The 13,364-nt window shown below is 55.1% G+C and overlaps 1 protein-coding gene across 1 annotated transcript; it reads left to right on the forward strand.

The window, feature by feature from the left end:
• Nucleotides 760–12,848, forward strand: CX3CL1 (C-X3-C motif chemokine ligand 1). Its single transcript, XM_021093908.1, is given in 5 exon segments — nt 760–1,004; nt 7,046–7,169; nt 9,319–9,707; nt 9,710–9,768; nt 9,990–12,848. Coding segments are annotated over 5 exon segments (1,155 nt in total). The 5' UTR covers nt 760–934; the 3' UTR covers nt 10,503–12,848.

The raw sequence follows: 13,364 nt of genomic DNA on the forward strand, positions 1-13,364 counted from the left end.
GGCTAGCAGCCACGTTGTTCCCGTGGGCTCGGAGGGGGCCGGGGCTGGCCGTGGGAGAGGGTGCAAATGAGGAAAGGAAGGCAGGAAGGCCCGGGCTCTTTTCTGTGTCTTGAACAGCCCATGCTCTGTTCATGCCTATTCTTCTTTGTGGCAGTGGCAGTGGGTCCTCCTCTCTGATGCTCTCTGTGACCTGGCATGATTCTGCCTGTTCTCTGGGTCTCAGTTTCCCCATCTGTCCCTGTGAAGTTGGCTGGATCCTTCTTTCAGCAGGCAGTTACTGGACTGGTCCCCTACTGTTTGCCAGGCTCCATAGTGAGCGTGGGGGACACGGTGAGGAGCAGGGTTCCCCAGGCTCTGGGGCTTTAAGAGGTAAATGCTGGGGGTCCTTCCTGCTGTGGGAGAGCTACCTCCTAGACCAGCAGAGACTGTCAGACCTGGTCCTCCTGGCTTGCCTGCAGCCACACTCTCTAGTCCCCTGTCCTTTTGTTTATTACCTACCTAGGAACGAGGGCCCTAGGCCAGATCCTAGGGCATGTGCCAGCTCCCAGTAGGAAGGTGGCCCTGGCAGATGGGAGGAGAGAAGGCCCTTTGAACCCTAACAGGCCTGGTCCACCCTCCCAGGCAGGTCCTGGTATGAGGGGCCAGCCCAGTACTTCTGCTGCAAGCCCTCGCCCAGAGCCAGGGAGCCCGTTCCTTGGCAACATCCCGAGGAATCCAGTCGCTGCACACAGGCTCCCTTCCTCTCCCCTCCCACTGCCTGCCTGCTGCCTGTGGGGGCGGGAGGCGGAGGCAGAGGCAGAGGCAGAGGCAGAGCCAGCGGAGCCCCATATAAATCCCGGCAGAGCTCAGGCCGGGAGCAGATAGCACTGAGGGAGATTCGACGAGGGCCCCTGCCGCCTGCCCTGGCCCCCCGGACCCCCGTCAGTCCTCCACCATGGCTCTTACATCTTTCTCGTGGCTGCTCCGCTCGGCTTCATTCTGCCATCTTGCCATGCTGCTGGCGGGTGAGTGATGTCGACTCAGGCAGGAGCAGGGTGGGAGAGCCCCCAGCCCCACTTCTGCCCCTCCGGCCTGACATCGGGGCCCTAGACTCTACTCGGGGAAGGCTGAGGTCCCTGGCAGCCCTTCCTGCGGATGTGCCAGAATGGGATGGGCACCTCCCTGGCCACAGTCATGGTCGCAGACGCAGGGTCCCCCTCCTCTTGGAAAGATTTCCAGTCTCCAGAGACTGTCCCTGCCTGGCCTAGTGAGCAAGGTGGTGACCTCATGGCAGAGCACAGAGATGGTGTGGGCAGCACAAGATACCAGGTGTGGAAGTGCTGTGAGGGTGAGGGTTGTGGGAAGCCTGTGGAGGCTCTTGTGGGCACTGGGCTGTGAGCCCTGGGGACAGTGGCCTGGGTCTCCCTGCCCAGGGCTAATATGTAACCCTCAGCCCCAACTCCTGAGTTTTAGCTTAGCCCCTGGCCAGGCCACAATTGGGACTTTCTCCTGTCCTGATGTCAAGACCTCCCCAGGAGTAGGGGGCCCAAGACCAGTGGAGGTCAAGGTCATTGCAGTGTATGAATTGGACTTATCACTGTTGTTGTGGTCTGTAGCCCCCATTCGTGTCTCTCCCATGATACCATCTTTCTCCTCCAAGCATAGCTTGGAAAACATTTGCACCTCCAGTTACTTGCTTTTGGGAGCCTGTGGCCTGGGAGGGCAGGGGATATCCATCCTACCCAACATGAGCAAGATGGAGGTCCAGAGAGGTTTAGACACTGGCCTGAGGATGCACAGCCAGCAACAGGGCAGGAGAAGGTATGACTGGGTGCAGGAGAGAGTGTGGATGCATGCTTCTCACCTCTGTGGGTCACACTGCCTCTACGAACCCTTTGAATCAGCCCCATGCTAAGGGAGTACCCAGGTCATCCGGTAGGTTGAGGCTCAGAAAGGGTGGGAACCTGCCTTAGGGCACACAGCCAGTCTGGGAAAATGAGAACTGGTATCTGGCTTCCAGGACACCTCCATGGAGCAAACTGCCTCCTAGTCCCTCTGTGTGGGGAAAACCCACCAGGAAGTCAGAGAGCAGGTGGGTGCGGGTGGTGCAGGCCAAGTGCTGCTAGCTTCCTGGACTTGAACCCGGAGCCCAGGTTGTTTGGGGACAGTGAGGACTGGAAGATGAGGAGTAAGATGGAGGTTGCTCTGCCATAGCCATGACCCTGAATGGGGTTTTGCTTTCTTTAGTCCCAGCTGCTGCCTCTTTAAATATTGCTCTCACCTTCTGCATGGTGGGCCTCCAATGCCTGGGAGGACACTATGGAAGTGGGAGGAGGAGGATTATTATACTAAGCTGGGGGTGAGGGGCTTCTATGTCAGGCTGGAGGGTGGATCCTGGGGGACCTTGAATGCTTTATCCAGCAGCCTGAGGCTTCAAAATCATCATCTGCCCTAATCTTGGTCACTCACATGATTTCAACCTTTCTGAGCCTCAGTTTCTCCTCCTGTAAGACTGGGCTCATCTCGGAGGTCCTCATCCATGCTGACATTTGTGGCTCTGAGAGACCCCCTGGGAGCCCCTGCCGGAGTAGGGGCTGGTTCGCAAGATAGAGAGGCCGGAGTGGGCCTGGGGACTTCAGAGCTTCTGTCCTGGCTGGTGCAGGGTGGCTGCGTCAGTTGCCAAATGTGGGTTTGCGGGGCTGTGTCAGGCTGCTTTATATAACAAACCTGCAGATACAAGTCAGAGCAGAGACTCTTTTTCCCCAAGCACTGACGCATTCACTCCCACTCAAGCCCCAGCAGGAGAGAGAGAAAAATCTGAATTAAGCTACTGTCATCTGCCCCCCTGATTTGCGGTGGCGTGGACGGGGAAGGCAGGGGAGGAGAAATCCGGAGTGTCGGGTCCAGGCCCATGTTGAATTTAAATAAAAGTTCCTGTTTCTCTGTTGGTTAAAATTTTATATGTCACAAAGTGCTTCCTTGAGCATTTTGTTGATGCAGTAGATGAGCACCTACTATGTGCCAGGCACTCTTTTAGGTGCTGGGACCACATCAGTGAATGAAACTGTCCAAGATCCTAGCCCTCTGGGCGCTGAACACCAACTGGAAAAGATAGGAAATCCTCAAAATAAATGAGAAAATGATTTGGTCTGTTAGAAAGAAAAAAAAAAAGCGCTATGATTTTAAAAATCAGGGTGTAGGGGAGGTATTGAAATTTTAGGTAGGGGGCCAGGGAAGAAGGATGCATTGAGGGAAGCAGAAGAGGGGGTCACATGGATGTCTCTAGAGCAGTGGTCGTCAGTGCGGAATTTGTCCCCCAGGGGGACATTTGGCAATTTCTGGAGACATTTTCGATTGGGAGGTGCTTAGATATCTAGTGCTTGGAGGCCAAGAATGATGCCAAAAGTCCTGCAATACACAGGCCACCTCCACAACAAGAGTTACAGGGTCCAAAATGTCAGCAGTGTTTGCTGTCAAGGAAAGCCTGCTCTAAGAGCCCAGATATTTAACAAACGTTACTCTCAGGACCACCCTGCGAAGCAGGTATTATCTTGTCCATTTTACAAGTGAGGGAACAGAGGCTTAGAGAGCCTAAGGGACTCCTCCAGGACACACAGCTGAGCAATAGCACAAGCCCTCTCTCTCTCGCCCAGAGACCCAGCAACCCCAAACTTTCCCATCTTTTCCTGTCCGTTATCCTCCAAAGAGCCCTTGAGGACCAGCCTGATGGCCACCTCCTCCAAGAAACGTCTCCTGATCAATTGGAGCCGGAAGCAGTCTCTCCCTCACGTAAACCCCGGCACATTTGGGGTCTGTCTCGGTCATGGTGTTTTTACCTGGGTTTAAGGCAGCCCAGAACAGTGGGGTAACTAGGGGCTGGGAGGAAAACCAGATCTGCCGCTAAGCAGCTGTGTGGTCTTGAGCAAGTCATCGAACCCCTTTGATCCTCAGCTTCCACATCTTTCAACTGAGAATAAAAATTCTGCCTTTGCAGGGATGGGTTGTTGGGAATTAGTGAGAGCAGGTGTGTGTGTGCTGAGCATAGGGTCTAATATACAGTAGGTGCTCTGTTAAGAAAAGCTCTGGTGCTTTGTGGTTATCTTAGCTGCCCATTAGGCTGGGAGAATTCTGAGGTCAGAGATGGGCCTTGTTCATCCCTCTACACCTCACAGGGCCTGGAAAGAGGAGGTCAGTGTTTGTTGACTGACTGAGTAAACATGTGATCTGATAGCATTTACTGGAATTGAGGTCCTCTCTCCAAGCTCAGCACTCGTCCTTCAGAAGAAAGAGCTCAGGGTTAAGGACAAGAGGGATTGGGTCTTTGTAGATACTCAAAAGTAATTCAAACAATGTTGGCTGAATCAGGAAACGGATGAATGGATGGACGGATGATGGATGGATGGATGGATGAAGGATGTGTGAGTGGGTTGGTGAGAGATGGAGGGGTGGGTAGATGAAGGGCTGGAGGATGGGTAGGGGTGGACAGGTGGTAGGTGGGTGAGTGAGGCATGGGTAGATTGATGGGTGAGGGAGTTAGGATGGGTAAGAGATCAACATGTGGGTGGCAGGGAGCAGGTAGGGGGTTGGCAGGAGGGAGCAGATAAATGGATGGATGGACAGGGAGGCGAGTGGAGGGATAAGGAGTTGAGACATTATTTCATTCAATGATTATTTTTATCCACCTTATGCTTGATGCTGGGAAGCACTCCAACACCAAGACAGACCGGGTCCCTGTTCTCCTGACACTCATATGACAGGTAATAGATGACTGGCTAGTGGAGACATTATCTCCAGTCACAGAACAGAAAACCTCAGTCCCCAGAAGAAAAGCCCCCCCACCGTTAGTTACACAACCTTCTGAGGCAGAGCCAGGAACAGAACCCAGCAGAGCCCATTTGGCATGATGGCAGAGGGTGGGGACTTTGGGACAGGCTGCCACTGTGGCTCTTTAAGCCCTGGAGGTGGACAGTGGCCTTCCCCATCCTGGGAAGTAGAGTCAGAAGAGCAAACCAACCTTCCCTAGCTTATCCCACCTACCCACCGGGCAGCCTCTCCCTGGCTCCAGGTCATGCGGGGGCATCACTTTTCCGGGGGGAACCCCCCCAGATCACCTGCCAGTCCAGGGGACTGGCTCCTGGCTCTACTCAATGGGGCCTGTGGCGGCTGCTGCTGAGTCATTCCGAGGTCCTGTTGGGAGAGGAGGGTGATAAGGCAGCAAGGCAACTTCCACATCCTGCTTCCTCAGAGAGAAGGGACAGCTGGTGACTTAGGGACCAGCGGCAGGGAGGCCCGCTGTCCGCCTCATTTGTAACTAGAGCTGCCCCCTGATGGCCCAGCCCAGCGCTGCAAGTCCTGAACCCCACTTCCCACAAGGCAGGGTAGGCCATGGCGAAGGGGGAGTGATGGGAGGAGAGGCAGATTCTAGAAGGTGTGTGTGTGCACCTATGTTTGGGAAGGTGGAGCACATTGGGTTTGTGTGTCCACATACATTAAGTATTTGTGTATGAGCACTGTGTGTTTTGCTGCCTCCCAAACTCTGCATAGCTAAAGACGTGTTCTCTCTTGGCTCCACTGCCCTGGAAGTCCTGGCCTCTAGATTTTTGCAACACCCTCTGGGGTCTTGCTTCGGCTGCATATGACCTTGGCCCAGATCTGAAACTCAGCCTCTTCCTCATTTTTTGCATACCCTCTCAAGCTTACACCAAAGCAGGGTAAATTTTGCTGGAGATTTCAGGGGAAGGTGGAAATGCTGGAAATGCAATGCAAACCACTGAATGTTTATGTAAAATATCTGGGTCTCCACTGTCTGTTGTGTCACCCTCATCCTGTCCTGGGTTTCTCTCTGGCTCCAGGTGGGACCCAGCTGTCTGCAGGCCCCTGCCCATCCCACTGTGCCCCCACCCAGGCACAACCCCAATCACAATTTCTCCTCCTAACTCCTCCTCCCCCTGCTTGCCCTGGGAATCCAAACGGCACATTCTGTTTCTCTCTGCACCTGCTTCCAAACTCACTCTGGCTCTTAACAGCAGAACAAAGGATTGTACACTCAGCGCCCTCCTTAGAAGGTGTACTTACGTATTTAAAATTTGGGGGGAGTTCCCGTTGTGGCGCAGCGGAAACGAATCTGACTAGGAACCATGAGGTTTCGGGTTCCATCCCTGGCCTCGCTCAGTGGATTAAGGATCCAGCGTTGCCGTGAGCTGTGGTGGAGGTCGCAGACGTGGCTTGGATCCTATGTTGCTGTGGCTGTGATGTGGGCCAGCAGCCGTAGCTCCAATTAGGCCCCTAGCCTGGGAATCTCTATATGTATGGGTGTGGCCCTAAAAACACAAAAAACAAAACAAAACAGAACAAAAAAAAAACACTTAAAAAATTTTTTTTAGTATTTGCTACGTGCACCTGGTTGCATGTGTGCCTTTTTTTGGGGGGGGGTGCATATATATGTGCCATTGTGTCTGTTGCTGTGAGAGTACGCGTGTGTATGTGTCATAGGGTGTGCACACAGGATGTGGATGGACAGAGGTCTGGGTGTGTCTCAGCTTGTGGAGATCCATGAATATGGATCAGGCTGAGAGGAAGGAATGGGATGTAGATGAGAGGGGCGAGGGTTGAACAGGTGACTTACTGGGGTAAAGGTGTGTGGGGGGAAGTCAGCACCGGGGGCCTGGCGGGAGCACCTGTTCCATCACTTGCTGGCTGTGTAACCTCAGGCAGATCCTTGTTATTCTCACTCATCTCCCCTAGTGAAGTACAGACTAACTACAGCGACTTAATTTTTTAAGTTAAACACTTACATTGTGCCAGGTAATGACAGCTTTATAAGCAAGAATTCATTTTCATTAATCCTTACCTTTACCCCATGAAGTAGATATTTTTGTTGTCCCTATATCCTCAGGTGGGGAAACTGAGGCATAGAAAGGTTTGGCCGGGGGGTAGGTGGCTGAGGTCAAGGGTATGCAGGGCATTGGTTGTGGCTTGGGTGGTGTGGCTGGGACAAGCTGGTGTGGGGCTGGGCAGCCAGATGCCCCGAGACAGTCCTGCTGACTGGGGGCCTCTGTGGGTTCAGGACAGCACTTTGGTGTGAACAAATGCAGCATCAAGTGCAGCGGTATGACCAACAAGATGATCCCTCTGCAGCTCCTAGTCCATTACCAACTGCCTCAAGGATCATGCGGCCAAAATGTCGTCATGTAGGTACTGCCCTCTCGGCCTCTGCATTCCTTTCAAGCCCCCGGGGATGGTCCCAGGCCTCTGCTACTCCGTATCCACCTCCTCTCCTCCCAACCTGGGTTCCTGGCCAAGGGCTTCAGCAAAAGCTCCTCTTGCTCCTGACCTACTGGCCTCCTTTCGACCTTAATATCTTTGCTGCATGGCAGGGGTGAGGTGTGGCTTCCTGGGGGGCCAGAGCCTGGAGCAGCCACCCTGGGTCATAATTTCTCCTGGGCCAAAGCGTGTTTTCTGCAGTGCTTGCCCTGCTGCCTTTCATGGGGGAGGTAAAACATGGTGCTCTGAAAGGTCAGGCTCCAGAAGCCAACAGATCTGGGGCAAATCCTGGCTTCACTCCTCACTGGGTGACCCTGGTCGTGTCGCCTACCCTCTGCACTTTAGTTTCCTTATCTGTAAAATAGGCAGTTGGGAGGATGAAAAGAAATAATGAAAATAAAGTGCTTGGCACAATGTCCGGAAGCTGCTGACAATGGGAGAGGCCAAGATGATTATCTTCATTGGACAGAAGAGGAAATAGAATCCCTCCCCAGAGACTGGGGAGGAGTCAGGCCAAGCCAGATTTCTCTCTGGCTTTTGGGACCCCTGGCCATCTTGGCTGCTTTCTCCCCTGGGGTCCCTCTTGGGTACCGCAGTAGGAAATGACTGGTGGGCCTTCGAAGCGGGACTCAGCTAAAGGAAGTTGTACTTCTTCCTGTTGATTGTTGCTAAGAATGGCCAGCGTGCTGGCGCCTGACCTCTCCACTCACCTGTCAAGACTTGCATCCCCCAGACTCCCCTAAATGTTTGCTGCTATTTTCTTCCTTTTCTTTTTTCTTTCTTTCCTTTTCTTTCTTTTTCTTTTCTTTTCTTTTCTTTTTTTTTTTTTTTTTTTTTTTTTTAGGGCCGCCTGCGGCATATGGAGGGTCCCAGGCTAGGGGTCGAATCGGAGCTGCAGCTGTGCCAGCCTACACCCTAGCCACAGCAATGCACCAGATCCGAGCCACGTCTTTGACCTACACCACAGCTCACGGCAACGCCGGATCCTTAACCCACTGAGTGGGGCCAAGGATCAAACCCGCACCCTCACGCATAGTAGTGGGGTTCGTTACCACGGAACCACAACAGGAACTCCCGTTTGCTTCTATTTTCTAGTGAGATGCTCTAGAGAGAGGCTAACGGCACCGGGGCAGCAGGGCATCCATGGGGTCTGCGGGGTCACGCCCGCTTTCTGGACCTCTCTGGCTTCCAGCGTTCTGGAGCCGGGCACATGTACATTATCTCTCTGAGCCTCGATCCTCTCATCTGTGAAATGGGGATGTGTGTGGTAGCCGCCTTGCAGGAGGGGTGTGACGTTCAAACAGGCAAAAATGCCCAACACAGGCTGCGGTGTGGAGCACGGTCCCAGCCAGCTCAGAGCTGTGATCTCAGGAGTAAACCAGCCACACACAGCTTCAAAGGAAGCTCAGGATTTGGGTGGCACTCAGGGTCCCAACAAGCCATCATCTATAGGGCTGTAGCTCCCTAGTGCCCTTTCTGCCTGAGGACATACTCTCGGAGAGGAGGGTAGCGGTCCACAGGGCAGCCTGCAGCGGAGAGGGAGGAGGTAGAGGATGCTGTGACATGGAGGCCTCCTCTTTCCCGAATGAGGAGGCCCCACCACCAGTCACACACTTGGTGGCACAGAACGCCTGTGACATCTCCTCCCAATCAGAAAACTCATAGCGCAAAGCCCCCGCCTTCATGTTAGTGATATTATTATTAATATTGTTATTCGTTTACTGTTCTCCTACTCTGAGCCAGTGGTTTATATCATTTTAATTTTTTACAATACCACAGAAGTAGGGTGAGCCCACCTGCCAGAATTTTCGCAAAAAGTCCCACATCTCGAGAACCCCCTCAGTCCATTTTTCTGGGACAGCTGGTCCCCCTCCAGAAGGCGGGAGTCTCTCTCCAGTTCTCAAGTGAGAACAGGAAGTTCCGGATGCTGAGCTGCCCCAGCCGAGCAGCTCACCGCTAGTAAGTGGTGGGGCTAGGATTTCCAGCCAGGTCCGCTCACCTGCAGAGCATCTGCATGATGCCCCCACTCCGCAGAGCAGCTGGACATCACTGGGTCCCTCTTTTCCTTCCTTGCAGCTTGAAGACCAGAAAGCAGAAATTATTCTGTGCTGACTCAAACGAGGAATGGGTCAGAGAGGCCATGGACTATCTAAACCGCCGGGCTGATCTTCTGGGTCAGAATGGTGGCAAGTTCGAGAAGCAAATCGGCATGAGTGAGCCCAGGACCACCCTGGCCACCAGGGGAATGGACGGGTCTGCGGTCTCAGAGACCAAAGTCACAAGTGAAAGCAGTAGCCAGGAGGCACGGAGGGCCTTCGGTACTTCCCCAGGGCTGCCGACAGGAGCGGCTGATTCCAGGGGGACCAGGTTCCCCTCCACTTCAAAGTCTCCGGATGGAGGGCCCGAGACAACTGAGCTTTCCAACGGGGCTGCCATCACCACCGCCACGTCTTGGCAGAGTTCTTCTTACCACCGGGGGCAGGCCCCTGGGCTGAGGAGAAAGCCTCTGAAGCCCCCTCCACCCAGGCCCCCCCACCCAGACCCTCCCCCCCAGGCCCCCCCACCCAGGCCCCCTCCACCCAGACCCTCCCCCCCCAGACCCCCCCCACCCAGGCCCCCTCCACCCAGACCCTCCCCACCCAGGCCCCCTCCACCCAGACCCCTCCCACCCTGACCCTCCCCACCCAGGGCCCCTCTACCCAGGCCCCCTCCACCCAGACCCTCCCCACCCGGGCCCCCCCACCCAGGCCCCCTCCACCCAGGCCCCTACTATTTCATACACAGTCCCAGAGGACTATGTTGGGTCTGAACCTTTGTGGATCAAGGGCCAGGATCCCACACCAGAGAACTCTCTAGGGCCCAAAGAGGTGGGTCCCCCTTCAGCTCCCATGGATGCTTTCATGGGACCCGGCAACGTTTCTGACGTCTTCGTGGTCTCTGCATCCTCTGAAGGGTCTCCCAGCACGGATCCATCGGCCTCCGGCAGGGCCCCCAAGGCCAAGGAGCCCATGCACGCCACCATGGACCCCCAGAGGCTGGGCGTCCTCAGTACTTCCATCCCCGACTCCCATGCGGCCACCCGGAGGCAGGCGGTGGGGCTGCTGGCCTTCCTTGGTCTCCTTTTCTTCCTCGGAGTGGCCATGTTTGCCTACCAGAGTCTGCAGGGCTGCTCCCGCAAGATGTCAGGGGACATGGCAGAAGGGCTATGCTATGTCCCCCGGAGCTGTGGCAGTAACTCTTACGTCCTGGTGCCAGTGTGAGCTGCCCACCTGCCTGCGTCGCTGTTAACTGCCTGGGGTCCCCCATCCTCACACCCACCCTCAGCCAAGCGCCTGGTCTGAGCTGGGATGATTGGAGCAAGGAGGCAGGATCCCTAGGTGGGACTGCTCTCAGCTCCTGGAGGCCACCCTTGACCATTCTTAACCCATGGTGGACAGAGAGAGGCCTCCACAACTCAGACCAATACCCTAAGTCACAAAACTCTCCTCCGCTATTGGCTACTCAGAGGGTCCTTTAGACACCATGCCAGCCCCAGTGAACAGTTATGTACTGAACGCCCAGCACCCTGACCCATGTCCCCTGTGGGTACCATGATCATCCCACCTCACAAACAAGGCTCAGGCCAGGCCCCTTCTGCCCTGTCCGTCACACCTCATTGTGTCTCTTGGTCCCGCTGCGGTTGCCTGTCACCCTGGCCACCTGCGGTGCTAGCTCCCCTGCCCCCTGTACAGTCCCCCTGCCCCAGCCGGGACCTGTCTTTTCTTGCATGAGGCTAGGGTGGCGTGCTTCCTGGGACTTCTCCCAGCAAAGGATCTGCCCTCAGGTTGGCGTCACGGGAACAGGAGATGAAATTGTGCAGTGGCTCCACTTTCTTCCCTCCTCAGCCTGTGCTCTGCAGCGGAGGAATATTGACTCTGACCGCGAAGGCTGGGGGTCTAGTCCCAGGCCCACCACTGATCCATCAATGCATTCATACCTCTGGTTTCCTGTCTGTGAAAGGCAAGAGGGATGGCAAATATGTGGCAGTAACCTGTAGCCCTGACAGGGCATCAGTAATTGATGCAGAGACCTCTTTCCACAGACCTGAGGTGCAGCCTCACAACCTTCATCAGCCAGTTGATGAGACAGGCCCATCCGTGGATGCTGTGGCCTGGAGGGCCTGCCTTGCTGGAGGGAGTCAGCACTGTGGGTCCCCTGGGTGGGGGCTGGGCTGGGACACTTAAGGGGCAGAGACCGATTTTGAAGTCTTCCCCCCCCACCCCGTGCCGCCCCCACCCCCAGTTTTGAGAACAGCCTCTCCCTGTGTCCTCCTGGATCACTGGGACACTGAGGCCACTCACCAAGTGACTAGTAACAGACTGCAGGAGGAGCGGAGGCCTGCAGGCTCTGCAGAAAGCAGCCGGGGAGCAGCTGCAGGCAGTAGCCATGCTCCTTTGTTAGGGACCTGGGTCCAGCATTTGCTCTTTCTTCCCTGCGGGCCTGGCTTCCCCTTCCACCTCTCACTGCTCCCTGAATGCACTGTTCTCTGCACTCCGAGATCGCCTCCACTCCCCTTCACCCCTATGCAGGCAGGGCCAGGAATTTCCATGATGTTTTCCAGATCAGAATCCACCGTGGAAACCTGAGGTTCCCAGCGGGCAGGGGAGGGGAAGTTATGGGTGTGAAGTCGGGGGTTCCCTTTTTGGCACTGAAGACCCGGGCGGGCCTAGATGGGGCTAGAGGCTCACTGGACTGACCAGCACCCCATGGTCAGAGCTGGACCTGCAGGTCTCACCCTTCAGGGTCTCTGGCGGCAGCTCCCCACCGCCCTCTGATGCTCTCTTTGTGTATTCCTTTTCCCCCACCAGAGAAGCCTCCCATAGGCTAGGCTTCCCCAAGCTATGGGTGACTCACTCCCCTGCAGAGAAGATACTGAGGGGAAGCACACGTAGCTCTGGTCCACGAAGAGAGGGAAGCCATGTCTCGCCCCCCGCCTGGGCCCCCTGCCCTCCTCTGCAGGGCAGGGTGCAGGATGTTTGGGCCTGGCTCGGGTGGAGGGCACTCTGACATCTCAGAGAGGAGGACTATGGATCTGAACGCACTTTTGGGGGCTCTCCTTGGCTGGGAGCCTTCAAGGAGCTGGGCACTAGCAATGGGGCTCCCCTCTGTGAGAAAGCAGCTAGGAACAGTGGGTCCCCCTTTCATGGATTTTGTGAATCACAGGAACGAGATTTTGGTCTTTTTTTTTTTTTTTTTTTTTTTGTCTTTTTTTGGTGTTGTTGTTGTTGCTATTTCTTGGGCCGCTCCCGCAGCATATGGAGGTTCCTAGGCTAGGGATCGAATCGGAGCTACAGCCACAGGCCTACGCCAGAGCCACAGCAACGCGGGATCCGAGCCGCGTCTGCAACCTACACCACAGCTCATGGCAACGCCGGATCGTTAACCCCCTGAGCAAGGGCAGGGACCGAACCCGCAACCTCATGGTTCCTAGTCGGATTCGTTAACAACTGCGCCACGACAAATGAATTTGGACGGAGATGGTTGACCCTCTTGCTTCTAAAGGCCTATTACCAGTGTATGTGCCATTTTGTATTTTACTAATAAAACTGAAAATCTTGTGAGCCAAATGAAATTACTTTTCCTTGGGCAGGCTCGGCAACCAGAGCCTCTGGGAGGATGGAATGGGGAGGGGCCGAGACTCTCTGGGGCAGCAGGCCGGGAACTTTACAGTAATAGGAGAAGGGGCCCTGGGAATGGGGGTGAGGAGGGTTGAACCCCTGGCCTGGCTCTGCTCTGCAGAAGTGTGTGTGACATGGGGCAACATATAAAATCAGGGTGTGAGACTTCTCCTAGTGGCTCCCATCCCTGGCAGGAATCAGAATCCCTTAGGACACACCTTTCCCACACCTACGAAAACTCTTATCTTGAGGCCCTTGGTATCACCATGACTCATCTAGTGACCCATGGGAGCAAATGAAGCCACATTTTCCTCTTTGCTGCCTTGACCCATTGCTGGTCCAGGTAAAGAACAAAGCAGGATTACTCCTCAAGGGACTTGGGTACTCACCCACATGACCCAAGTGTGAACCTCCAGTGACTGAGGTGTCGTAAGAGCTGTTCTGTACAGTTGTGTAGGGTGGGAA

The sequence above is a fragment of the Sus scrofa genome, chromosome 6 (assembly GCF_000003025.6).
Source record: "Sus scrofa isolate TJ Tabasco breed Duroc chromosome 6, Sscrofa11.1, whole genome shotgun sequence".
Classification (NCBI taxonomy): domain Eukaryota; kingdom Metazoa; phylum Chordata; class Mammalia; order Artiodactyla; family Suidae; genus Sus; species Sus scrofa.